The sequence below is a fragment of the Mangifera indica genome, chromosome 15 (assembly GCF_011075055.1).
Source record: "Mangifera indica cultivar Alphonso chromosome 15, CATAS_Mindica_2.1, whole genome shotgun sequence".
Classification (NCBI taxonomy): domain Eukaryota; kingdom Viridiplantae; phylum Streptophyta; class Magnoliopsida; order Sapindales; family Anacardiaceae; genus Mangifera; species Mangifera indica.
Window position 1 is genome coordinate 7,762,556 of NC_058151.1, and position 27,593 is coordinate 7,790,148.

At 34.5% G+C, this 27,593-nt stretch overlaps 1 protein-coding gene across 4 annotated transcripts in view; it reads right to left on the bottom strand.

Annotated features, from left to right (window-relative positions):
• Positions 1–2,057: 2,057 nt before the first annotated feature.
• Positions 2,058–27,593, bottom strand: part of LOC123197836 (aarF domain-containing protein kinase 1) — a 30,543-nt gene continuing 5,007 nt past the window's right edge. Inside the window, exons 5-16 of one of the 4 annotated variants that reach the window (XM_044612266.1) lie at positions 23,694–23,787; positions 22,827–22,904; positions 21,248–21,314; positions 19,714–19,799; positions 19,517–19,567; positions 10,848–10,895; positions 3,841–3,961; positions 3,548–3,728; positions 3,123–3,260; positions 2,950–3,046; positions 2,418–2,486; positions 2,058–2,335 (exon numbers count right to left, since the gene is read on the bottom strand). In XM_044612266.1, coding sequence (XP_044468201.1) covers positions 2,430–2,486; positions 2,950–3,046; positions 3,123–3,260; positions 3,548–3,728; positions 3,841–3,961; positions 10,848–10,895; positions 19,517–19,567; positions 19,714–19,799; positions 21,248–21,314; positions 22,827–22,904; positions 23,694–23,787 — 1,018 coding nt within the window. In that variant the 3' untranslated portion in view covers positions 2,058–2,335; positions 2,418–2,429. Of the gene's footprint in view, positions 2,336–2,417; positions 2,487–2,933; positions 3,047–3,118; positions 3,261–3,547; positions 3,729–3,840; positions 3,962–10,847; positions 10,896–19,516; positions 19,568–19,713; positions 19,800–21,247; positions 21,315–22,826; positions 22,905–23,693; positions 23,788–27,593 lie in introns of those variants that run through there. The other 3 variants (XM_044612263.1, XM_044612264.1, XM_044612267.1) reach the window with 3 other exon arrangements.

Consider the following 27,593-nt stretch of genomic DNA (forward strand, 5'->3'; position numbering starts at 1 on the left):
TTCCATAAATCAATTATAAAATTTAGATGTCTATCAATTTTTATCCAAATATATATATTGTTATACTTTATGACTTAAGATGTTGTGGGCATTCCTAAGACATCAACATAAAATCCAATACTTGGAATGGGACATCCATAAAAATGTGTATCAAAGAATAAAAAACCAAATATTTAATACTTTTTTTTTAAAACAAAGGTTTAACATATGTGCACATATTACGTTTAAAACTATAAGTAAAACTTTATACCATAGTGTGCATGTATAGGTTCATCAAACTCTCTTTTAATCCAAAGTTAAAAAATTTCTTTATACACATTTACGTTTTTATGTCCAATCCAATCATGAATAAAGAACTCATAATGAAAAATAACATGCATACTAAATTAGATTATACCCACATGCAATTATTCATACTCTAAACTATTACAATATGTAGATTTTGAGACAAATACATGCATAAAAAATAAAAATCAAATTGATAGTAAAAAATTTAATGGGTCATACGAATTGGTTACATAAAATTATATGATATCAACGTCAAATATTCATGTAATATACGATTAATCTTATGAAGCAAAATATATGGCAAAACAATTATGACCTAAATATTGAATAACATGGCAATAGTGAGGCTCTGATACCATTATTGAAAGCAATATTACCGTTTATCTATTTATTGAATATTCACAATAAAAAACATATCTGATGCTTCAACCATTAATAAAACACAAACTCACTTTTCTTTTTAAGTGTCTTATAGCCTATAACGATGAGATACAAAATAACATTACAATGATAATTTTTTACAAACCTTTTATAATGGTTAGACTAAAGACTTTTCACCTGTATGTATATTAATAACTACTATATTAAATCGTAATTAACTAGTAGTTTCAAGAATTAATGTAAAAACAATATAAGTTTCAAAAATGAGTTACAAAGAAAAATGGTTATCATTAACTCTCGAAAAGGGAGTTAGAATGAATTAATATAATGACCATTTTTAACTTTTAAAAGAAGAGTTACAAAATGTCTAATAATTAGATCATTTTTAATTCTTTAAAAGAATAGTTACAATAATTAATGTAAACCATAATACTCAATAAGTAGACTACTCTAAGTCTAACAGTTCACACTATTATTATGACATATGCTCTCATAACATGCTTTTTCTACATTTCATATTCTTCATGAAACATATTCCATGTGCTTCTTCAACATGCTTCCATGCTTACGTTTACCAGACTTGTCAAAAGTAGTACAAGAATCCTTTCAACATAAGTCTGTCTTGACTAATCCTTCTAAATAACAATTTCATGCATTATGGATTATGTATCATGCTTGAGTTCTAAGTTTTCATAAACTATAGTGCTTTAACATCATTAAATTGACAATCCTTCGAGGACCTCCCATAAACCTGCCAATCTATTATTTTATACCATAATGACTAATCTCATCTGGTGTACTCAGCCCTTGTTCTACACGTTATCCATAATTTGTTGTCAAATTATTCTTGAATCCCCTAAAATTAGCATACAATTATGAAATTTAAATTTAAATTTAGAATATGATTGATCTTTTGTCAAATGCATATTCTTCTTCAGTATTATAGCAACCTAGCCTTGTTGACAAAATAAAGTCAAAATCTGGAAATAAAATTTCAGAAAATCACGTGAAAGAAAGCCACAATCAACTCCATCAATAAGAAGATTAAATCCACAAATCAATCCAAAACGATATGGTCGCATCGCGGCCCATTCGCAAAGCTGTTGCTTCTCTTCTACTTTACTGTTGACAATCAACGAATCCTTGCCAAATGCCGCAGGGAAGATCAGATTTGCGAGACTGAGATTTTATGGTTGCCATGTTTTCTAAGGATAAGATTTTGCACTTGCCAGGCTAAGATTTTTGCGACTACTAGGTTGCACGAGTTGAAAACTGTTGCAGCCATGGCAGATGTAATGTAGATTTTGTTTTCGTTTTCTCTCAATTTATTATTTTATAATTTAAAATAATTTTAGTTATATTTGTTAACATATAATTGTAGCTACGAATACATAGAAATAGCCGCTAATACTAACGCTAATGCATTATACAAAAGAATCTCAATTTGAAGTAAACTGAATGTTGTATTCAACTGAAAAATCCTAGTTGTGTGCTCCAGATCCACATCAATGGAGGAGAATATACACAAGCCAATTTCCAGCCATCCAACAATTTAATGGTAAATTGCACTACTGAAACACACTCCTCATAGTACTACTGACCTTTCTATGCAAGAGATGAAGAAATTGTTTGAACTTGTGCATCCAAGAAAGTAGCTCTAATGACTCTGCAATAAGAAAAATGTATACAAGTCACAACACCTTCATCAGATAGATGGTTACCTACTAAATAACCAGATACATTCTCACCCAGAACAAGCCTTAGATGAAGGTAGCTTGTGATTGTTTTGAATCTGTTAAAAAAACCTTCTGCAGAATCTGAGGAATAATAGAAGAAAATAAGTACAAGTTGAACTAATGACTATTACAACAAATCAAAATATAATATCAATGAAAGACGGGGGCTGCTTAGTAATAGTGTTTTTATTTTCTTCTAAAAGAATATATTCAAGATGAAAATAATGAAATGTGTTTAGTGGAGTAATTTGAAAGTAAAAAACAAAACAAAATTTTCTTAGTATAATTATTAAGATACTTGAACATTATTCTGAATTATTTTTGAATCAAAATTGAGGTGATGTAAAAATTATAATTAAAGAATAATACAGGTCAAAAGTGCTTTTGAATTTTGACAAATGAATCATAAGACTAGGAAAAAAGAATTAAAAAATAGCATTATTTTGTTAATTTATAGTTTCACTTCTAAAATATCTCCAACTCAGCAAGACAAGTAACCATTTAAATTTAAAAAGGAAAATGAATTACCAGATTTAGGACTCAACTTAGGTGAGAGACCATACAAGGCATACTTGGCATAGGCCAGTAGCCTGATCTGTTGTGGCGCACCCAACTTGCCAATGACAGACCTCAGTAGCCCACTGGAAGAAGAACCAAAAACATTAATTTCTCAGAACGCTTCTTCAGCATTCAATCTATAGGTTACTGAACTCTTACTCTGTGCGCAATATTGTTATAAAGTCAGGGGGTAGAGACTCCATGAAAGAAGATATGTCCTCCATCTTTAGAGACTCTAATTCCTGCTTCAGTTTCCTTTTCTCTTGCACTGACATTCCCTTTCCCACGGCAGATTTACTGTCAATCAGATTAGAGTAGCACAATTAGATTAGTCTCTGTTTATTATTATTTTTTTTATCAATCCTTTTTTCTAGATCACTCTCTCTTATCTCATATGGCATTCCATAAAGAAATAATCCAACCCATAAAAGAAATGCTAGTACTTAGTTTAGATAGCTAAGATTCAAGCAACTTAAATCATTAATGTAAATTAAAAATGATTCAAGTTTATCTCAACCATTTAGATGTATTTATAGACACACACACACATATCTTGACAAGAAAAAGAGTGAGAAAAAGTTGACCTGTCAATAGTTCTTCCAGTAAAAATTAGGGGGAAGTACTTGGAATACTTTCCAACACCAAATCGGTCACCAAGATGATATATTTTTTTGGAGTCGAGAAGAATCAATGCTTTCCAAAGCTGACAATATTCCACTCTAAATGTTTCATCCAAAGTTTTGTAGATTCCATGATCTAAAAGAACTGCATTGTTTAAATAAGAAATGAGAGATGGTGGACTCCATTCACCCTAGCTTTTAGGGAACAAGTTTGTCATATAAATATTTAACAAATTAAATTGTTAATCAGGACGTACCCAGTGTAAAATCATTCTGACCTTTGGGAGAAACTAATATATTACCAGGGTGCAGATCTCCATGAATGAAACCATGAACAAACATCATTTCGGCAAACACCTCTACCAATGCTTTTGCAACCTAACATATAAAACAAGCAAAGATAGTTTAAATGACTGAAATTAAGTCTTAAAGAAAAGAAAAAAAAAATAAAAAGGATCTTCTCAAGTAGAAAAGAAGGTTGATCCAGATACTACAGGGCTTCAAGCCTCGAGAGAAAAACTAATTCAGGGATAACTCAAATAATCATGCGGATGCCTGTAGCAATAACCTTTCCCACATCCAAAGAAGAATATAAATAATTAAATTACTTTCTGAGTTTTCTAAGCTAAAATACATAGGGTAGGAAACCAGGAATCGATTCCTAAACTTTACAGATTAGAATTCCAATTTAGCTACTGGACATTTCTTTTTCCTAGTTTAGACTGATTTGATTTTTTTTCTTAGTTTAGGTTGATTGTTTTCCTAGTTTGTTATTGTAAAATATGTATAAATTGCCTGATCATTATCGAATAAAATCAAGCAAGAATTCTTCAAATCTTCATTCTTGTTTCATAGTATCAGAGTGCAAGGTCTAGAAACACTTTTTTTCCTCACTCTTAGAAGAAAAGGTGGGTGTAATCTACTGGAATATTACCCAAAAAAAATTCAGACCTCTGACACTGTCGAAGTTCTTCTGTTAGGATGCAAGTATATGTGCCCCGTAAGAAGCATGGAAAGCAAGGATGGTTGAAGACAAACGACAAAAGGTTGGAATTAACATATCGCAGCCACACAACAAAGGAAAGAGTATCAACAAAGCAGCAAAGGAGTTGGACCACAGAGATATTCAATAGAAACGTGGCAAGCAAGGAGAGGACAGAGGATTACGCAGAAAAAAAGGAGAATGAGGCATTTATGGAACAAAAGGGGCGAGGAGAGGAGCAGCAGGGTCATAAGACATTTTCAACAAAATTTGGGAAGAATTGAGGGAGAGTTGCAAGCCTCTCGAATTGCCTTGCATTTTTGCAGTTTAGTTTGATGCGAGACAAAGTTGTATAAAATTGTTATTATAAACTTGTTTTGATTACAGAATTATAATACAAAAATATATTTTTTAGTAACTGTTCATCTCTACACTGTTCTATTACTTCAACTCCAACTGTTCAATTGCTTGAGAATATCTTGAGTTGTTTGTGGTTATTGTTGTTTGTTGGAACTGCTTGTGCTGAGGTTGTTTGTGTCTTACTTGAGTGTTGAGGAGAAAACTAGCAGCAGAAGAAAGCCTGAGTCACAGGGGAGGCTGAAGTGAGAATCTGTAGGAGGAGAAACCAAGGTATTTATCAATTGGTATCAAAGTCGTGTGAAAATGGGACACACCGATTTCATGTTGGGTGAGAATGGGAGTTGGTTGTGGTTTCGACGACTGAAGGAATTGAAAGCTCGAGATATGTGAGAGAAAGGAATTTGTCTCTACTATGAAGGCAAGTTCGAATCCAACCATGACTGTAAATTCGGATGGCCGGCGGTGTTACTAGTGAATAAGAATGAATTTGATGATGATGCCATTTTGATCATGAGTGATGAAAAGCGAAAGACAAAAGAAGTCGATTTGATGGAGTAAATTGAAATTAATTTAGTTAAGATGAGAGTTTCTAGCAAAAACACAGTGGGTTCCAATGTCCAGAAGGTGATATCAACATATTTGGTTGACTCCAACAACAAGTCAACTACTTCCGGCAAGTCTACAAAGTTTTCGGATAACCAGAAAGGTGAATCAGTAGATTTTTGTAACTCATCCACGAATCCACAATTTCCAACGAATTTCAAAGTTAACGACAGTCCAAAAGCATGAATCGACAAATTTTAGGGATAACTTGGTAGAATCTAGAAAATTAGTTGTCAAAGTGTTGTCCATTACCTTAGATGATAAATATAACGAATCTTGGGGATGACTTCGGACATGGTTTTTTGCATTTGTTGAAGAAGAAGAGAAGACTGAAGGAGATGAGGGAGATGAGTTAGGAGTGGGTGGATTATCAGGCCAGGTTCACATATGATGGGGGAGGAGGCTAACCCAAAAATTTATCACAAGCCCCAACCTGTTTTACCTGTACCAACCCACACAAGTTATTAACACCAACTTCATCAACTAGGATAACCTATACCTTAACCCAACCAACTACAACCTATCCCAACCCATATTCAATTAGATTCAGCCTATTTAATTTTAATTACTCTAGCCCAAGTAACTTTACCCAAGCCCACCATCCAAACGATCCAAACCCATATCACCCCAACCTAAAATTTTTATACACTCACCCAAAACCCAAACAACCCAATCCAAACCTCCATAATCCAACCCAAATAAATTATACCCCAAACTAAATATATTACATATTTTCCTAGATTTCAACCACATCCATTTTGTTCCCAACCCCAACACCACCACTGATGTCATCATAGGTTGCGGTTCATACATTGCCTAAAGGGAGAGGAACTCACAATAGAGAATTTTTTATCTTGTCAATTCGCTAGTTCAATCCTTGCAATTTGCAAATAGTAGAGTTGAACTTGTTATGGGATTGGAATGTAGTCATGTCACAGTGCTTAGCATTTTCTTCTTTGTGAAGTTTGTCACTGATTGTCTTTTTGGCTATAGCTCTCCACCCATTGTTTCAATGAATGGGGCAAAATATGGAAATAAATACAATCTTAGGAAAAACCCAAAGCATTCAAAAGCCAAAGTTCCAGCCAATCCTGAGGATGAAGTAGTTGTCATTTTGTTCGCAGATTCAAATCTTCAAATTATTAAAGGTGCTACTAAACACTTGACAAGTTCCCATCCATCATGGCAATTGAAGAAAAAAGCAACTGCAATTTCCATGTACACTAAAGAAGAACCTGCAGTGTCTGACTTTCCTACCGAAATGCTACCTATGCAAATAGACACTACATTAAAAATGACCAAGTGTTTGATGCCGCTTCAATTATAACTAATCCACATGATATTGAACACTTCATCTCTTTAGGTACTGACTGTTGAGGAGAAAGATTATCTAATGCATTAGTGCTGTTGCTTTGTTGTGAAGATTCACTATGCGTGTACTCTAAGAAAACCATGATGCAGGAAAACAATAAAAGTGTTCATAAATTAAATCACACAAATCCTTCTTGGTGGACACAATATGGAGTTTTGCATGGGTGGTTGCCACTGTTTCAGGCTGGAATAGTTGAAATTAGATTGTTACCTAATTTCGAATGAGTGAATGAGACTTTTTTCATGTCAATTCTAAGATGGAGTTTCAAAACGATGATAGATAAGATCATAATACAAACCTTAGGAGAACCATACCTCAAAAACTAACTATTGAGATTAGAGAGTCTACGACCATAAAAATCTCACACTAGAAGCTCATACTTGTCAATGTTTTGGGATCTTAACATACCACCATGCTTCAGTGCCCACATGAGCTGACTGTACACTAGCTCCCTGCTAATCTCGGGCAAGCACTGCAATGCCAACATCACCACTTGGACCATACAATTGCAACTGGGAGACGTGGTAATAGCTCTAATATCAAATTATACAAACCTTAGGAAAACCACACCTTAAAAGCTAGCTATTGAAATTGGAGAGCCTAAGGCCAAATAAATCCCACACTAGAAGTCCATACTTTTCAATGTGGCATCCAAGTCTCATACTTTGCACTTGGGATCCTAACATAAATTATATGAATCTTAAGAAAATTACACCTTAAAAGTTAGCTATTGAGATAAGAGAGCCCAAAATCATATAAACCCCACACTAATTGCTCATATTTTCTAATGTGAGATCCAAGTCTCATCCCTTACACTTGGGATTTTAACATACTATCATGCTCCGCAACTCTAGTGCCCACACAAATTGACTATGCACTAGCTCTCTGATAACCCTGGGAGAACACTACAATGTCAACATCACCACCTGCACTGCATGATTGCAACTGAGAGACGTGGTGATAACTCTAATATCAAATTATACGAACCTTAAAAAAACTACACCTCAAAAGCTAACTATTGAGATGAGAGAATCCAAGGTCATATAAACCCTACACTAGTTATCCATACTTTCTAATGTGGGATCCAAGTCACATATTTTGCACTTGGGATTCTAACAGATGATTAGTGTAGATAAGGGACAGATAGAACAGACAAATAAATCTAAAGTGGCTCTCATCCATCTATTAGATGTTGAACATAATATCAGGTATTTGGAGTCTTTGCCTTATCTTCATGATAAAGTTCTTAAAGCTGATGAAAATGCAACCTTTACTGTCTCTTCGAATCAAAAGAAAAACCTGGGTAATGTATTAGAAATTTCTTGGTAGCATTGTCAAAGGCTTTGAGGGTGGGAAAGATATTCATACTATGAATATTAGTACAACTCCTAAGTCTAGTTTTACTCATTTATAGGGATTGTTTTTTAAGCTCACATTCCCAAGCCCATCTCTTGTTGTAACAAATGATTAGAAAGTAGTGAAGCTAAATATAGATGACATTGAAATAGATGAAACACCATGTGCAATAGTCACTTCATATAATCTTAAGGTTGCTTTGCGATGTTGAGCATAAGCTTGACTCTCTAGGGGCGAGCCAAATTAAAGCTCATCTTTGGTTCAAAGATATTTTTAGGGGACAAACTCTATGAAAATGAGGCAAAGAACATTTACAATAGAATGTCTGGAAGGAACATAATTGCTTTGAATTCAATGATTGCTTCATTTGGCAAAAGAGTTTATGTCAACAAGGTTGGTAAGTCCTTTAATCAATTGTCTAAGAAAGAATCAATTTCAAGGAGTGCATTGATTTCTTGTTGTGAGCAGAATCAGATGTACGAGGAGGTTTCAATTATATTCCTAACCACGTAGCTTCTCCACTCCCACCTCGAGGACAAGGTGGCTTCCATTGAGTGAGGTAACGTTAGGATACAAGTATATGTGCCTTCTGAGAAACACGGAACATAAGGAAGGCTACAGACAGATGGCAGAAGACTAGAATTGACAAATGGCAATCACACAACAAATGAAAAAGTATCAACAAGGCAGCAAAGGTATTGGACAACAAAGATATTCTAGAGAAACGTGGCAAGCAAGAAGAGGGCAAAGGATTATGCAAAGAAAAAGGAGAATAAGGTTGTTATGGAATAAAAGGGGAGTGAAGAGGTTTAGGAGGGGCATTAAACATTTCAGCAAAATTTAGGAAGAACTAAGAGAGAGTTGCAAGCCTCTTGAATTGCCTTGCATTTTAGTAGTTTAGTTTATGTAATTTGATGCATTTCAATTTCAAGAAGTGAGACAAAGTTGTATGAAATTTTTATTGTAAACTTGTTCTAATTACAAAAATGCAATACAAAAATATATTTCTAGTAATTGCTCATCTCTATACTGTTCTATTGCTTCAACTCCTATTGTTCTATTACTTGAGAATATTTTGACTTGTTTATGGTTGATGTTGTTTGTTGGAACTATTGTTGAAAACCGTTATACAATAGTTATAAACACACTAGAGTACTACTGAAAACATTGAGATGAGAAAAGGAAAAGCAAATTGTTGCTGTGACTATTCAAGGGGCCAAACCTCTCCTTGAGTAGATGCTCCCCTACACTAACCAAATCCCTGCCTACCTAACCAATTGTTTCCTTTGCTAGGTTTTATTCATTCAACAATTGAAGGTTTCCCTCCAAATCAGCCATTATCCTCCACCCATGTGGTCCACCTTTCTCTTAACAAAATCATTCAAGATCTCTCTCCTAGTTGTAGAATCAACTAAGATCTCCCTACCAATTGCAAAATCCTTGCCTGCTCGTTGTTTCTACTGCCAAACTTTATTCATTTAGTGACACTAAGTTTCCCTCCAAATCAACCATTTTCAGCCACATGGCCCACTTTTCTATCAACAAAATTATTTGATTTCCCTACCAATTATAGAATCATCCAAGATCTCCCTGCTAACTACATAATCATTCAAGATCTCCATACAGACCTCATAGTCATCCAAAATCTACCTTATTCTGATTCCGATGCACCCTAATTACTAGTGATATAACAAAGGCTAAACGACTATTACCCACCCAAGGTATGCTGCAATCTCAAGTTTCCACCCTTTAACTATGGAAACACCAAACACCTACCCATGGCAGGTTAAATTTAACAGAACCCTAACGCCTGAAAATTTTATCTCTTTTTGCCCTCCTAAACTTCAAAAACTAAAATTTTCCCCAGCCTAAGTTTTAAAAAATGGCAATTTCACCCTAGGGTTTCGTTTTGAAATCTCCGGCGACATCTCCGGCTCCATTGCCGACGGCTTCTCCCTCCCGAAGCATCCTCTCCTTCCGGCGATCTCTTTCCTCCCATTTAGAAGCTCAATCGGCGTCGAAGAAGCCCGATCGTCTCCCAAGGATTCTCCGACGCCGATCGGGCTTCCAAATGGGAGGAAAGAGATCGCCGGAAGGAGAGGATGCTTCGGGAGGGAGAGGCCGTCGGCAATGGAGCCGGAGATGTCGCCGAAGATTTCAAAACGAAACCCTAGGGTGAAATTGCCATTTTTTAAAACTTAGGCTGAGGGAAAATTTTAGCTTTTAAAGTTTAGGGAGGCAAAAATAGATTATATTTTAGTTTATTTTTTAATATTATAGAGAAAATAACGATTTTACCCTTACCATCGTTATTTTTAACTGGCTATGGGTAGGTATTTGGTGTTTCCATAGTTAAAGGGTGAAAACTTGAGATTGCAGCGTACCTTGGTTGGGAAATGGTCGTTTGGCCTATAACAAACATAAAAGACAAACTATTTAATTGTTCACTGTTATGCGTCCATATAAGGTTTAGTACTTAATAGAATATTGACAAAAATTAAAAGATAAAATAGTGGAAGGAAACTAAATTCTAAACCAAAAAAGAAAATGAAACTACAAAAGCATAACTCAAAGGGAATAGAAGAATTTACCTTTTTTGCATCTATCCTTCTTTCCTTTAAAAACTCTATATCATTAACCTGATATATAAGTAACTTCCTATTAATAAAACATCATGGTAAAGTCAAAAGTATACTATTAATCTTAATATTCTAAGATTAATAACTCTTGCCTCAATATATACTATATCATTCAAAACTTGTTTAACAAGGTTCTTGCAAAATGCATTTTAGGACATTAAAGAATTTCATCATATAATTTTTCATGCTAAACTGATAGATCCCCAGAAATGTCTCTACAAAACTCAGTCAAACACATGTAATATACAAACCAATACACGACCAAATTCACACACACAAATAGTTGTATAAGGAAATTTTGCATTATTGATAATATAAGTTGCTGGCTACACTCAATTCCGATTCTACTTCAACTATTCAAGGTGCCAATACCCTCTGCAATGCAAAATTTTGCTTACAGGAATAATATCCTCTAATAAACCTCAATCCCTACATATATTTTTTCCAATTCATCACATTCTTTCCTTTTCCTCCCCTTTCACAAGACTTCCTTTATAATAGTTTTTCCCTTTAATTCTTTTTTTTCTCCATGTGCTCATTCCTTCTTGTATGTACTTTAATCTTTTTTCTCCTTAATGTGTTCATTTCCTTCTTCTTGTATATAATAACTCCTGTTCCAGGATATGTTATATCATTTAAAACTTGCTTTAGAAGGTTTTAATAAATTGCATTTTAAGAAATTAACAATTTCATCGTATAATTTTTAGGTGTTAAACTAATTGGTCATCATTGTCTCTGCAAAACTCAGCCAAACACATAATATACAAGCCAATAAACAGCCAAAATCACAAACACAGATAGTTGTAGAAGGAAATTTCATACTATTGATAATGAGTTGCTAGTTATATTCAATTTTGATTCCACTTTGTCTATTCAAAGTGCTAATACCCTACCGATTGGGGGCAAGAGATGGAAGTGAGTTTGAATATAAGCTCTGTTGTTGGGTTTGGTTTGCCAAAAACTATGAAAATAATTGGGGCATTGGAAGCAGGAGAATAGTAGTTATGATTGACAATAGGGTCACTCATAATTTCATTGTAGAAAAATTGGTTGAAGAACTAAAGAATCCCATAAAAAGTGCTAAATTGGTATTAGGAGATGATAGAATGGATAACCATTCAACAGAATTTTCTTCACTTCTGATTAAGGGGAGTTAATGTGATATTGGGAATCAACTAGCTGCATCGTTAGGGAGAGGTGAAGATCAATAGAAAAACCAAATTATTTCTTTCCTTTGGGAGGGAAAGAATGAATTACATGGTGATTGGTAATTAGCTCGGCTAAAGTCTTCACTCAAATCTTTGGTGAAGATAGTCAGTGATTAAGGAGAAGGATACTGGGTTGAGATAGAATTGTCGTTAGAAGGGACAAGAAGGGATGAATCCTGAAATCGCCGAGTTGCTATCAGAATTCGAAAATCTTTTCAAAGAACCTAGGGGACTGCCACCAAAGAGGAGTTGTGACCATAACATCAAATTAATATAGGAAGCTCAGCCACCCAACTTATGTCCTTACAGATATCCTTATTACCAGAAAAATGAAATTAAAAGAATTGTTCAAAAGATGCTTAGGCAAGGGTGATTCACCTAAGTATCAATCCATTCTTGAGTCCAATCATTTTGGTAAGGAAAAAGGACGGCAGCTAGAGGTTATATGTAGATTCCTGAGCATTGAATTGGATCACTATTCTGAAAAAATTTTCAATAATAACGATTGATGAACTCATGGACGAATTAGTGGGGGCAGAGGTGTTCAACAAGTTTGACCTCAAGTTCGTGTACCACCAAATCCGATTGAAGGAGGAGGATGTTGAGTAGACCGTATTTCAGACGCATGATAAATACTACAAGTTTCTAGTCATGTCCTTTAGACTGTCGAACATTCCAACGACCTTCGAGGGAATAATGAATGAGATTTTTAGACCCTATTTGCAAAAGTTCACGCTTGCATTTTTCAATGATATACTAGTATACAATAAGAGGTTTAAAGATCATTTATGGCATCTTAGGGTAGTGTTAATCTTCTCAATGATCATCAATTAGTGATTAATTAAAAGAAGTGCATCTTTGGACAAGATAGAGTGAAATACTTGGGACATATGGTATCAAAAAGAGGAGAAACATCAGAAATATGAAATTAGTCAGATAATGCGATCTTGCGTATTCTTTAGTAGTAATTGATATGTATTCTCAAATAGCTCCAAAAACTTTTTCCAATACCCCCTTTTAATCCTTAAGCGATTTTTGTTTACAATACACTAGAGTAAATTGAAATCATGGTTAACACAACAAATCAATCTCTGTTGTCTTCAATAAATTCTTAGCCATAACTTCTAATTTAGTCAAAGATGGGTCACCTTGGTATACTACTTGTCAATCCTTAGCGTTGAATTTGATATACATTGCATATCAATTCGCTTGAATTTCTCCCAATGACCACAACTATTCTACTCCTTATACTAGATTAACACTACCCAATTTAAAAGATAAGAAATTTTGGATTATAGAGATACCTTGTAGCTCTAATATGACTTTTTTGCAAACCTCTTCACTTGAAACTCTTTGTCCATTCCCCACCAATACCTCAAACTGTTTAGTAGGTCGAATTCACAAATTTAGCTCCTAAACCAATTCCACCGAGATAAAGTTGTGGATAGCCCCACTATCCATCAACACCACCATTTCCCTTTCACTAATCTACTATTTTAATAGATGGTCAAACCCATAATCAAATATAAGGAGAGTGCAATCTAAATTCATTCTTGCACTGTCAACTAAATGTCCACTGGTTCTTTGGGTTCCTCCTTCCCATCCTCATCCTTCACACTCACCAAAAGAATTTTAAGTTGCTTGTTCTTACAATGATGGCTTCTGATAAACTTTTCGTCACACTTGAAACATAACCCATGCTCAAATTTATATTTTTACTTAGTATCCAAGAATGGTTGAGTTCCATTTCCCCTCTTTTGACTTGCTTTGATCTCACTCCCTCTAAAATTAAAAGGTATTGATGACAAGAATTTACTTGATTTCGTTCGTGATTTTTGGTTGAACTGATTTAAGGTCCCAATACTAAAACTTTCGTTTATGTGTGGTGGATAAAAACTCGATACTCTATGCATATTGGGAGAGTTTGTACAATAATAGGGTCCGGATTTGGGTAGGTTTGGCCCATACCATAGCCTTGGGCTCCTCTCCCAAAATGTACTAGTGTGGGTTTTCCCTCTCAAACTCTTTTGAGCTCTTATATGGTCTAAGAACACAAGCTAGTCTTCTATTCTTTGGGCTATAGCCATGGCTTAAGCCAAACTATTAGCTCCAAACAATAAGATCTCGACCTAAATCCCTTTCATTAATTCACCAATAAAGGCTCCCTTTAACAACTCCTTCGACGTATCCTTTAATGGTGTAGTCAACACTCTGAACTGAGCTTTATACTCCCCCACCATTTTCATTTGTTTCAATGTTATCAATTGTAGCGGCACAACACAACCACCATAAACTTTTCCACGTCAACATTGGAACTAGTTAAGAGTTGTACCTTCTATACATACTGATGTTGCCGAGATTTTTTCCCACTCCCAAATCAGGTTAACATGAAAGTATCTTTCCGCTCAATACACTCATCCCACAAGATCTTCCCCATTGAAAATTAATAATTCCATTCACCAAATTTCTATTCAAATGATTGGACCTTTATTTTGACCCAACTTTTTACTCAACATTGATGATTTTTAATTCTTCATTTGTTTGTGTACTCAAGTTTCTATTGCTTGAACGAATTCCACCAAGTCCGTCATCTTCCCATGGTTTTCTTTCATCCACCGAGACTTGACGTCTTCTACAAATGATCTCAACTTCATAGATTATCTCACCTCTGACACATCTTTCTCCATATACACTACTCTTTTTTCCACTATGGTTTTGACTCTGATACCACTTTGATATATTATCGTAAATTTCCCTACAAAACTCAACCATACACATGCAATACACAAAGCAATACACAACCAAATTCACAAACACAAATAACTATGAGGAAATTCTGCGTTATTGAAAATATGAGTTGCAAGTTACACTCAATTCCATATCTACTTTGGCTATTCGAGGTGCCTATACCCTCCTCATTACAAAGATTTGCTTACAGTAATCATATCACCAAACAAACCTCACTCCCTACATATATTCTTTGCAATTCGTCACATTCCCTCTTTTTCTCCCCTTTTGCCTTCTTTTATAACCATTTTGCCCTTTAATTATATTTTCTTCTTCTCATGCTCTTTTCCCTCATCTTGCATATACTTTGAGAGGTTGTTAGCTCTCATGTATATTATATGCGAAGAGAGAAAAGAAGGGAGTGATGGGTACAAGTGGCAAGAAGCTAGAGTTGAGAGATCACAAGCAACCAACAAGGGGGCAAGTAGTATACAAACAATCAGCAAGAAGGACCACAAAGATTTTCAAAGGTGATATGGCAAGCAATGAGAGGGTAAGCAAATATGAAGAGGAAAAGGAATAAAAGAATGGAGAAGTCAAAGAAGATTTGTGAAAAAGCAAGGGCAAGGAAGAGCTCCAACCTCTCAAAAGCTAGAAGGAAGAATTAGGCTTTGTTCCTAGGTTTTGTTATGATTTTCTAATGTAAGAAAATACTGAAATGAGTGTAAAAACTCTTTTATTGAATTTTTGAGAATCAATCAATACAAGAATCCTTTGAATTTACATTTGTGTTGTTGAAATACATATCACAAATATATTTTTCTATATTAATTCTCATCTCCAAACACACTACAAATTTGAGAACCCTCCAGTGAGCAACATATTTTAGTAGCAGTGAAGAACAGAACCACAAATTATTTTCAGGTTTGTATCAACTTAATATCAAAGCTCCAATCTGAGGATGGAAAAAGTCAATATCATCAAAGACAATGGTGGATCATCTGACGACTAACACAATGAAAAATCCGTGAACAAAGGTGAACAAAATTTGTCCTTGCTGTGAAGGCAAGGAGGACCCAAACCATGATTGTAAACGCAAGTCATGAGCCATTTTCATGGTGGAAGAAGACAATCCGAATGATGATAGGATCCTAATCGTATTTAAAGATGACATAGAGAAAAGAAACTAAGTTGGTTGATTTCGATGTCTTGGAGGGAAATCTGACATTATCTAAAGGTCCATCAGTGAAAAATGACCAATAGAATAAAAAAATAGCACATTCTGGTGAGCTCCAATTGATGGCATCTGTTGGTTCATCTAGAGATCAATTTCAACTAACGACGAGGACATGACGTGCAATGAAAGTCCAAGAAAATGATATTAAAAAGGAAATGAAAGGAGAAAACAATGGAAATGCAACCAATTACCAAGTACGCTGAAGTTATGAAGAAAAAGAAAGGGAGACGAAGAAGTTGTTAGTGAAGACAAAAGAGAAGAGAAAAAAATATAACCTAACCTACACTAACAACCCATTTACCTAGCCTAAACCCAACTCATTAAACCCAAAACCCATTACCCTTAAACCCAACCCTAAATACAATAACCCAAATACCTACCACCCTACTCCTTAACTACCTAATCAAGCCCAAACTCAGCTAAACCCAACAACACCCACATTCAATCAAATTAGCCCATATAGTAAAAATTCAAGCCCTAGACCTAAGCCGAAAGCCAACTGGATCACACTAAACCCAATAATATCTATTCACCCAAACTAAACTAAAATTGAGCTCCACCCTAACATCCATTATAACCTAAAAACTATCCACGTCCAACCCAACAGTACAAGTCCAACCCAATTTTCTTACCCAATATATCAACCCAGTTCAACTTCTTTATATCCCAGCCCAATCCAACAACCCACATTTTCTCGGCCCAATAACAAGATACTAACTAGCCCACAAACCCTCTCAAACACAAACCCACCCCGTCGCTCCCAAATGCCTTACTCCAATCAATACTCAACTAATGTCCATAGTCAATCATACAACAAAATAGAAATTTATTATCACCTAGCTATATCAACGTCCAATAGAATAGCCACCAACTCTAACACTTTGTCAACGAATCTGAGGAGGGACAAAAAATTCTAATGTTTTTCTAATAAGGAGTTCCACTCGAAGTGGGAGAAAGAATTATACTTCAGACGCAAGAAAAAACTCATACCTAGTCACCGTTACAAATTTCGACAACTATAGGTGTTGATTGCTTCTGAAGAGGATGATAGTTTGGAAAGGGAAGACAGAAGAGAAAATTACGGCCAAAGAAGTGAAGAAGATGGACAGTGGTACAATCCACAATTTAACCTCTAAGAGCTTGGTGACAAAATCATAGCTCCTTGTTACACTAGCTCGATTCGCCATTACACTTAGGGATGACCAAAAAGTGGAAGGAGTTGAACTATGCAAGCGAGTCTAGTTACAATTTCAAGATATTTCTATCATTCAAATTTCCTCCCATTTCAATTAGGCAATGTCAACATTATTTTAGGGACTGAATGGTTGTGTAGCTTAGGGGAAATGAAAGCCCGTTGGGAAAGTCCGACCATGAAGTTTATGTGGGAAAGGAAACAGATGGAACTAAAGGGGGACTTATCATTGACCGACTAGATTCATCACTCAAAGCCTTGAGGAAGTCTATGCTAAATGATGGGGAAGGATTTTGGACAAAATGGGAAAGGAAACTTGTATTTGAGAAAGAGACATGGGAAAATAAAGACTAAAGTGACAGAGTTACTAGGAGAGTTTGATGTGTTGTTTAAGGAGCCACACGAATTGCCACCAAGGAGGGACGAGGTCATGCAATATTACCTCAAAAGTCACCTAAATGGCTAACTTGGGTAAAGTACTGGTATAACACAAAGTTCTATGGGTCCATGAGAATGACACTTTAAGGTGGTCTTTACCAACACCACTCCTATGGTTAATTAAATTGGAATCCAAGGTTGAAGAAGTTAACACCATGATTAGGGAAAGGATTCATGTTTCATGGAATTTGATGGTTTTGGGCTTTGTGTTTAACCGTGATTGTAATGGTGCTACTGAGATGTTTTAGCAACTAGAATTTGAGTCGAATTTAATTATGTTTCATGTATTTCTAAAAGTCATCTCATATAATTTTTTGTTGGATTTAGAGAGACAAATTACATGGATTCTTGCTTAAATGGGGATGTGATGGAAACATGTCATTGCGTAATGGACTTGTCGACTTTAATGGCAATTGCAAAGAGGTTCGTTTTGCACAAATGGTTATTTATGAGATTAATGGATAAAATGATATTCTTTGGTGTTTAATGGTAACTGTTTATAGGTAAAATGATGAGGAAGAGAAGGCATTTGAGTTGTTTCTAAGTGCAAGGAAAGAAAGGGATGAGCTAAAAGATTTTATGGTTTCAAGTATGCAAAGTGCATGTGCAGGGATGTCAGGACTTGGATTGGGTGGATTTGCTTGTAAAAAATGCAATTATATGTGTAGAAGGGAAGTATGGAGATGTAGACGTAAGTGACAAATAGTTTTTAAAAACGAAAGATACGAAGACAATATATTTGAATAAGTTGATAACAATATATAAGAGACTAGTTTATATAATGAGGCACTTGCAAAATTGTCACAATTGGAGAATTTAGATTGTGGTACAATGAAGAGATCTAATATGATAAGTTCGAGTGTTGTAATTGGTGCTTTTGCTATCAAGAAAAGTTTGTGTGGAGTTAGTTGCACAACTAAAGAAATGAATTGGGTAGATTGTAATGAGTCAACTGCTATCAGATTGCCTAAGTGAGGAGGTTGAATTAAAGGTATCACCAAAGGAAGTGTTACACTATAGGTACTCTCCTCAAGGTGAACTAGAATTACTTACTAAATGGGATGACCTTCCAAACTACGGGAAATCTCAGGAACTATATAAGAACCTCAATCAACTCTTTCAACATTTGCACCTTGAGGACAAGTTATCTCCCGATGGGCAGGGCAATGTTAGGTCTCACGAATATGTGAAAAGGGGAAATAAGGAAGTGACAAGTAAAAGTGGCAAGAAGTTGGAGTTGACAAATGGCAAGTAGCCAACAAAAAGGCAAGCAACAAACAAACAACAAGCTATAGCAAACGATCAACAAGAAGGACCACAAAGATATTCAGAGGTGATATGGCAAGCAAGGAGAGGGCTAGCAATTATAGAGAAGAAAAGGAATAAAAGACTAGAGGAGGAAGGGATAAGGCAGAGAAGATTTTTGAAAGAGTAAGGGAAAGGGAGAGCTCCAACCTCTCGAAAGCTGGAAGGAAGAATTAGGCTTTGTTCTTGGATTTTGTTATGATTTTCTAGTCATGTAAGAAAATAGTTAAATGAAAGTAAAAACTCTTTTATTGAATTTTTTGAGAATCAATTAATACAAAAATCCTTTACATTTACATTTGTGTTGTTGAAATACATATCACATACATTTTACAACATTCATTCTCATCTCCAAACACACTATGAATTCTAGCAACCTCTAGTGAGCAAGATATTTTGGTAGCAGTAAAGAACAAAACCACAACTTATTTCCAAGTCTGTATCAAAGGCCTATCATTAACGTATAAATACAAGCATATGGATATTTAATATAAAAAAGATAAGTAAACCATACCTTGCACCCCTTACAAAACTCCATTGTCAAAATGTGCTTAGTGGTCAAATCCTGTATACAAAAGAGAGTGGTGGCGGTGGTGGTCAGATTACATGAGACATGAATCATATAAACATCTTCAAATTTAGAAATAACAAAACCAAAGACAAACTAACAAAGACCATAAACTAATAATGCGAAGGATTGCCCTATGATACCCAAAAAACATTAGGAACCCGGACTATATCATTGTTCTTGAAGTTCTCAGCCGTTTTGATAGCATTTCTAGCCTCTTGAGTGAAATCTGTGAAACATAAAGTAGGGGAAAACACTATTATTTATTGAAGATTAAATAAAATCAACTGAGAATTTCATATCTATGTTTATTTGTTCTCAACCACAGGATATGAAAACAATATGATATGCAAAATTGATAGGATAGAAAATAAGGAAGAAAGGAGATTGAATGATTTAGTAGAGAAATTAACTTTCATTATGAATATTCAATATAATTTTATCGAAGCATCATTTATTAGGCCAAAACTAAATTAAAAAGCACATAAAAATCTACTCAAATAAACAACCTAAATCCTACTTAAATAATGACGATATCAGAAAAACTAATTTTACTTCAACACGCAAGATAACATTAGAATAACTTCTATTTTTTTTAATAAATATGCAGAAAGATATATATTACTATGAAGAGAAAAAGCCATTAAAGTGGATCATGTATCCACTACAACAAAAAGAACCCATCGAGCTAGGATCCAAAGGTTTACAAAGACCATCGTGAATCTATGCAGAAAGAACAAACAAAAAATAAAGCTACAAGAGCCAAAACCACATCAAAAACACAACTAGAGTCAACTAATAACTTCTAGTCAAATTAGATGAACAAATTTTTGACACTTGACATAATGATGCAAAAAACTTCATTGGCTCCTATAAAAAATTGATTTATTCTCCTCCACTATCCTTAATGTTCTTTTCGTTCACCACAAATCACCCACAAAAGAACTAAAACACACTGTTTAAACAGATTATAACCAAATATCTAGGAGTAACTAGAAAAGCATTTCCTACAATTTCAGATCCTAGATTCAGCATCATTCTCCCCCATTGGGAAAAACTTCACATAGCAAGATAGCTTCAAAAGGCACCATGTCTCAAGTAGACAATCCAATAAACTAGAAATTTTCATACTTGATCTCATGTTGAAATGGATAACATCACAATAACTTTTACTTTTTTGATAAAATGTGTATTTTTTTGGTAGTAATTTGATTTTTCTCTCAAGAATTATAGGTCTATATTAGGAATAGGATGTCTCCAATATAATGTAAATCCTATTGATGAATGTATTGAATACAAGTAGGTTCTTCCAAAAAGTTCATGTTTCAATATTCAATGGATCAGATTGGGTTACAGTTAAATATAATGTGGAGATAGTTCGACTCAATAAGCTAAGAACTGGATTTAGAAAAGAAGATTTTGACATGCGATAGAAATACACTATGACATAATCCTGATTTGTTACAACTACTTTTCATGCCTAAGATTTTACCCTCATAAAAGGTAGAGGTTGCTTCCTATGTTACAAAATCCCCTCAAACATCTTTAATGCCCATAGACATCAAACAACCAAAAGAGATATAATACATATTACAGCTTAAAAACATAAAATTGGCCAGAGTGTCACATCTTAAATTAAAAATAAAAGTATAAATAATAACAGATTCTATCACTCACCGAGTTCCAAAGAAATGCCCCCTGCAAATTCTGATATAAGCCACTCAAACCTGTACTCAGGGAAAAACTATGGACATAGAGAACTATCACAAATCATGAAGACAATTGACAAATTAAAAAATATCAGGAAAATAAACTTCATTTTATTTGGATTTTAAACTTGTAATCTAATTTATGTAAAAAAGATATAAAAGGCATAATGGTCAAGAATGTGTGAGATAAGTGAAAGTAGATTAGGTGATTAGCATAAGGTGTATATGAAAGACCTTGTTTTGGCCGTTATAAACATGATTATGTTTCTTTATTCTTTTTTTGGTTTTTCCTAATTTTAGGGGTGGGGGCTAAAGGGGAAGGTTTTACACAATATATTAATTTAATATTATTTTATTTATTATATTATTAATTATGATATGTTAAAATTGTTTTCTAGACTATTGTGTTATCCTAGAATAAGTTAACGTATCTGAACAAATAATTTTAGCAATTTCATTTTTTGACATAGATAGAGCAGAGACAGAGAGAGAACAGAATTAGAGAAAACACACAGGATAAAGGATGAAAAATCAGAACGGAAGAAATTTAAAAGAAGATTCAGACAGAAAACTCAGGAAACAATATTTTATCATATATTCATCAACCCTTGGTTTCTCAAATGAAATAACACCAACTTATAGGGCTAGAATCCAAACCCTAATGAAAACATAATCTTACATCTAATAGAATAAGGAAATAAAAACTAAAATAATTAGGAAAAAATTAACCCTAAAATACAATTTTATAATGACTAAATAATCCTTGCACCCATTCTTATATGTCCTCCATCACATAGCTTTATCGAATATTTTGGTTTTCATTTTTAAGACAAATCCTTTCAATTTGGCTCAACTTTTTGTCCAAAAATGAATTGAACTGAACCAACTCATTCACATCTAATCGCCTCATTATTCACATGTAGTGCCCTGTGTAGAACACTAACAATGTTATATAATTAATGGAAGGGGGATGATGACGAATGAAAGTATGAAGGAAAATTAAGGAAAGATGATATGAAATAAGATGTTTGGATATATGATGTGATGAACACCCAAGCCAGAGCAAAGAAAAAGGACTTGGGCAGATGAGTTGAAACAAGGTAGGTATGTGAGAATATCTAATATGGTTAAGAGAACGTTACAATTAACGAAGCTAACCAAACATAAAACATAAGAGACTTGAACTTCTCCAAGTAATCAACGTCAAGAGACCTATCCACAAGTGCTCAACTTACTTTGCATGCCTAAACCTCTGTATAACCTCTTAAACATCAATATCTACTCCACATTCAAGGATAAATTTCATTAAAATTTGAAACTGAAAAGGTATTTGCCACAATTAAAAATTTTAGCAACATAATTAAATTAATCATTTTACAAAACCAACTTTCTCCCTTGTATTTAACAATGGACTCAATAACATATTAAATAAATAAAGACCTAGAAGATTCAACATGAATTTTCCTACTTGCAATTCAAATTCATGGGTCAACATCAAATATCATGCAAAACATGAAAAAATTAGTGTTGAGAGATTCAGAGCACACCCATGCAACAGCCTTTGAAAGGAAAGACATAATTGTTGTGTCTAGTCTCATCTTATTCTCTATTCCCGGGTATTGCACCTAATTACGGCAAGAAAAGGCACTTAAATATTATCAAGTACATAATCAAATTAACACAGCTTTATGAACAAAAACTGTTAGCTGAAACCATGCACAAAAAGCAAAAATCAGAAACAATATTAAAAAAAAAAACATGTATGTCAATTTTCTTTTGGATCCAAGAGGCTAGGCTCAAGAGCCCACTCCTCCTACACAAGTTTTGACCATTTTACAGTCCTTCAATGGTTGAGATAGCATGTACGTTTTGTCACTTCCAAAATGCATTGAATTTCACTCACACAAAGTGCACTAATCTAATGATCAAACAATTGTGTCAAGAACATGGTCACTTAAACCGTTCCTTAAATACATGTGAAAGATGAAAATTACAAGAATATAATCTACAAAGGTAAATCGATATTAGGATATTATTAGTTCTTCTCACAGAATGAATATGGGAAAAAATATAAATACAAGGGCTGAACAGAGAGAAACTATTTCTTTAACTCTCAAATTTTTGCAGATTGGGCTTACCAGTTTAGAAAGCAAATGAAAGGGCTTTATCAGCTTAATACACCAACTATGTAAGCCAATTAAAAGCTATCAAGCCATGAAAGCAATATTAAAACTGAGTAAACAGGAAGGATGTTCTAGTTTTTTCATGCATAAAATGTTTCACATGCTAAGGGTTCATTGTAGTGCAGGTTACATGTATATATAAAATGCACAATCAAGACAGAAAATTCTTCAGAAGTTTTCCAACCACCCCCAATAATGATATAGTGCAAAGATAACCTGTTACTGGCCAACCTTGATAGCAACTTCTTGATGATCTCTCAACACCGCATGATGTACTTGGGCAATAGACGCAGCAGCTATTGGTTGTTCATCAAGAGAAAGAAATCTGAAATTTGCATAGATCTCAAACTCAAAAAAGTGGCTTTTATATACATTTGTTAAGATGCAATAATAATAATAACAATTATAATGATTAATTAAGAAAATATATGATTTGAATAAAATATTTAATTAGGATAAGATCTTTGAAATTAGGATATGATACTTGAGATTAGGATAAAACATTTGATGTGAATATTATTTGAATTAAAAAGTTAAATATTGACAGAATAAATAGAGGTGATTGGATAGAGAGAAGGAAAGTATTGCTTTTTGGTATTTTGGGCAAATTTGCTTTGGAAGGCGTTGACACCTCTTGGTGGTAGCACTTTTTTTTTTATTAATAAAATTCACAATAGGTCGCTAACAAATTGGTATTAAAGTAAATGAGATCTAAGCATGGCTGAGAAGAGGATGGAGAGTAAAAGTACTAATCTAAAGAAGATTATAAGAAAGTATGATTCAAGGTGCTGCTAAATTAACACATATTTAATATTGCTTATTCCCCCACGATTGAAACAAATAAGATAACGCCATTTCAGGTGAACGCATGTAAATTACACCTGTGAAGCCATCCAATCCAATGCAAAAAGTGAAACGTTGTCATTCCTTGCGTATTTGACTTTTCAATGACATTATTGGAAACCAAAGGCCTTTAATTAGGCATCATTAGAGCTTATTGTTCTAAATAGATTATTGCTCCATCTTTGGAAAAAAAGATTGAAAAGTTAGGCAAATAGATAAACCAGAATCTTGACCATCATTTATTTCTTTAGCTAGGGCATGCAGCTTTCCTAATCACCACAAGAATAAATTCAATAAAATATAAATGAAAAATGGAGTATATTGATACAAGAAAAAGGAAAAGGACAAGAATGAGAATGAGGCAACTATGCAAATAACAAACAAAGATTTCTATTGGTAAGCAAACAACTTAAGCAGCTACTAAGTCTAAAGTGAACAAAGTGGTATATGTTATTACAATGAATCATTACACTCCTACAAGATGACTTTTTCTATACCAAACCCATAAGCAGAGCAAATTTTGATCCACAACGTTACCTTTGAAGTTCCTCACCATTCTAACAAAATATTATAAACAAAACCAATATGCCAGTAGAAATTTAGCTCAAGTCATATTTAAAGAAAAATCATATTTCTAACCTTTTTTCATTGAGAAGAATCAATCATCATCCAAAAGACAAAAGCAAAGAGAGGATAATGACATTAATTTTATAAATTCTTACTACTATAATTAATTTCAAATAAGAACAAAAAATTCTTACTACTATAATTAATTTTGCATGAGTTAAGCTTTTTGACTATTGTTGTTTGAACATAGTAGCAAAGCTTATTTGACTAAAAAAAAAGTGTTTGAATATTGAAAATCTCTAGATAAAATTGGGTCAAGAGGGTGCTTAATGATTAAATAATAATAATAATAATAATCCATATGTCCACTTCTGATTTCTTAGACCTCCCATCACCAAGGTCAAAACTTGTAAGCATAGGGGTGTAAGGGAACACTAGTTGTTGGTGAGGTGTCCAGGCTAGTTACTATAAAAGAAAAGGAAGTGCAGATGGAAGGAAAGGAAGGACTAAAGGAGTTTGGGCACGATTTGGGTAAGGATATAAAGCATGAAATGGAAAAAGAAAAGTAAGGTAAGGATTAGGAAATTAAGTGGCTATGGTTAGTAGGAACTAACGCCTCTAAACATCAGACTATCTTTCTTTTCTTTCTTTTTGGTTGTGTGATTACATAGTGTGCAGCCCAAATCCCACAGTTATACTGTTGATTGTGATTAAATAAACACCAATTTGTTTTCCTTCTAGACATACCAACTATTTGTGGACAAATATTGGAGTGTTAGATTAAATCTTGCAGGTTTTTTATTAGTTTTAGTATCAAAGCATCATTAGGCTTTGGGTTATAATGAGTACAATGATGGATTAAACACCAAACTAATTAGAGAAGGAGGTATTCGTGAAATTGGTGGGTTTCAAAGCGGAACTACAATGAATGAAGGGTTGTTAGAGGTGAAGGATTTGATGACCTTGTTGTATCATGGCAACCAAGAAGGAAATTGGGATGAAGCACCAGCCAAGCAATCAAAAGCTCAAGGAAGTGTGGGTGCCTCAAGTGACAAATGGGAAGTACCAAAAAGAGTTATGGTGGCCAAAAGTGGTCGAAAAAGGGAGTCGTAAGTCATGGAAACTAAGAATGAGTTGGCAGGAATGGTGGACCACAAGGTGGAGTGGGTGTATTTCTCAAGTTGAAAGGTACTTTGTGGTAAATCAGCTTGGAAAAAGGAAGAAAGTTTTAGCTGCGACAATTTGCATGGATGGTTTGGCACTAGCTTGGCTACAACAGGTGGAACTTACAAATCCTATCATCGATTAGAGGAGGTTAAAGAAAGCTTTGACGGGAGAGATTGTAACCATTAAAGGAGGGAACTGCTCATAAAGAATTACTCTCTCCCTAGTTGCAAGGGACAGTGGCAGCATAGCGGAGTTAATTTGAAAGGTTGGCAACATTGTTAAGAGATTTATCAAATAATTTGTTAAATGGGGTATCTGTAAAAGGGCTAGCAGATGATATATAGGCTGAATTGGGAGTGGTTGGGCCCAGCACTTTAGCCCAAGTAATAGTCATGGCCAAAGAAATTGAAGTAATGAACTAGGTCTTCAACCAAATGAGGGAGGCTAAAGGCAAGCCCATTAAGGGTTATCCAACTTTTAGAATTAGGCCAACAAACTTTCCAAACAAGTACACACCCCAACTCATCTATATACATTTAGTTGATAAGATATGACACAATTGAAATAATGTTCCTCCAAAGATATTTAGGAACTCGAAGTGAAATTAATGATCAAGCAACCTCTAAAGGATGACGAGTTTTTCTTTCAAAAACACCGTATTGCTGTGGGATGATGTATTTTCGGCCACTTCTCCAACTCTAGCTTCCAAGTCTCTATCAAATCTCCATTTGGCTCAAGCCACCATTGAGAATGAAGAATTAGCTCCATGCAAGCCCAAAGATTCATTGCTTTTTCCACCTTGGCCCACCTTTGCTTATGGGTGCAATGCTATTACTTGGATCCAAAACTCTCATGATCTAATAGGTCTTAAAGAACCAAGAAGTCCTCCTTTGAAGCCCAAGTGAAGTTACAACCATCCATCACTCCATTTTGAAGCCCAAAAAGGTGCTCAAAGCCCAATTGGGAGATTTGGATGAAATTGGATGAAAGGAAAGCTTTGGTGGAGACAAGAGCCCACTTTTTATGGAATAATAATGACATTTTGTCTTATTGCATTATTTAAAGTATGGCATGGCTTATTTTGTGTGGTTTAGAGTGAATTAAGGGCTAGAGTGAACTATTTTATTAAAAACCTATGTACACATATTTCTTGCCGCCACTTACTCCCCATATAAAGTGGCCATGCTTTGTAAAAAGGGGTTTTTTTCTTTGGAATGAAAACTTGAAGAAGCTTTGTTGGCTCTCTTTCTTATTTCCTCTATCCAATCCTTCTTGGTGGAAGATTGGTGGTGGAAGGCCCCAAGGTTGGTGCAACTTTCCTTTATGCCTTGGTTACATTTTATGTTTCCTTAGAAATCCAAATTAAAGTGTGTATTGTGTTAATTTTGATTATGGCAGAGAGTTGCAGCATAATTACTATTTCTGCCACTGCTTTCTACTTGTAATTTGATTGTCTTACTCTACACCAATTGTGTACGTCCATAGCTTGAAAGAAAGTTCTTTGGGTTGTGATTATGATGAAATGAATTCGGTTGGATTTGGAGTTGATTTGGT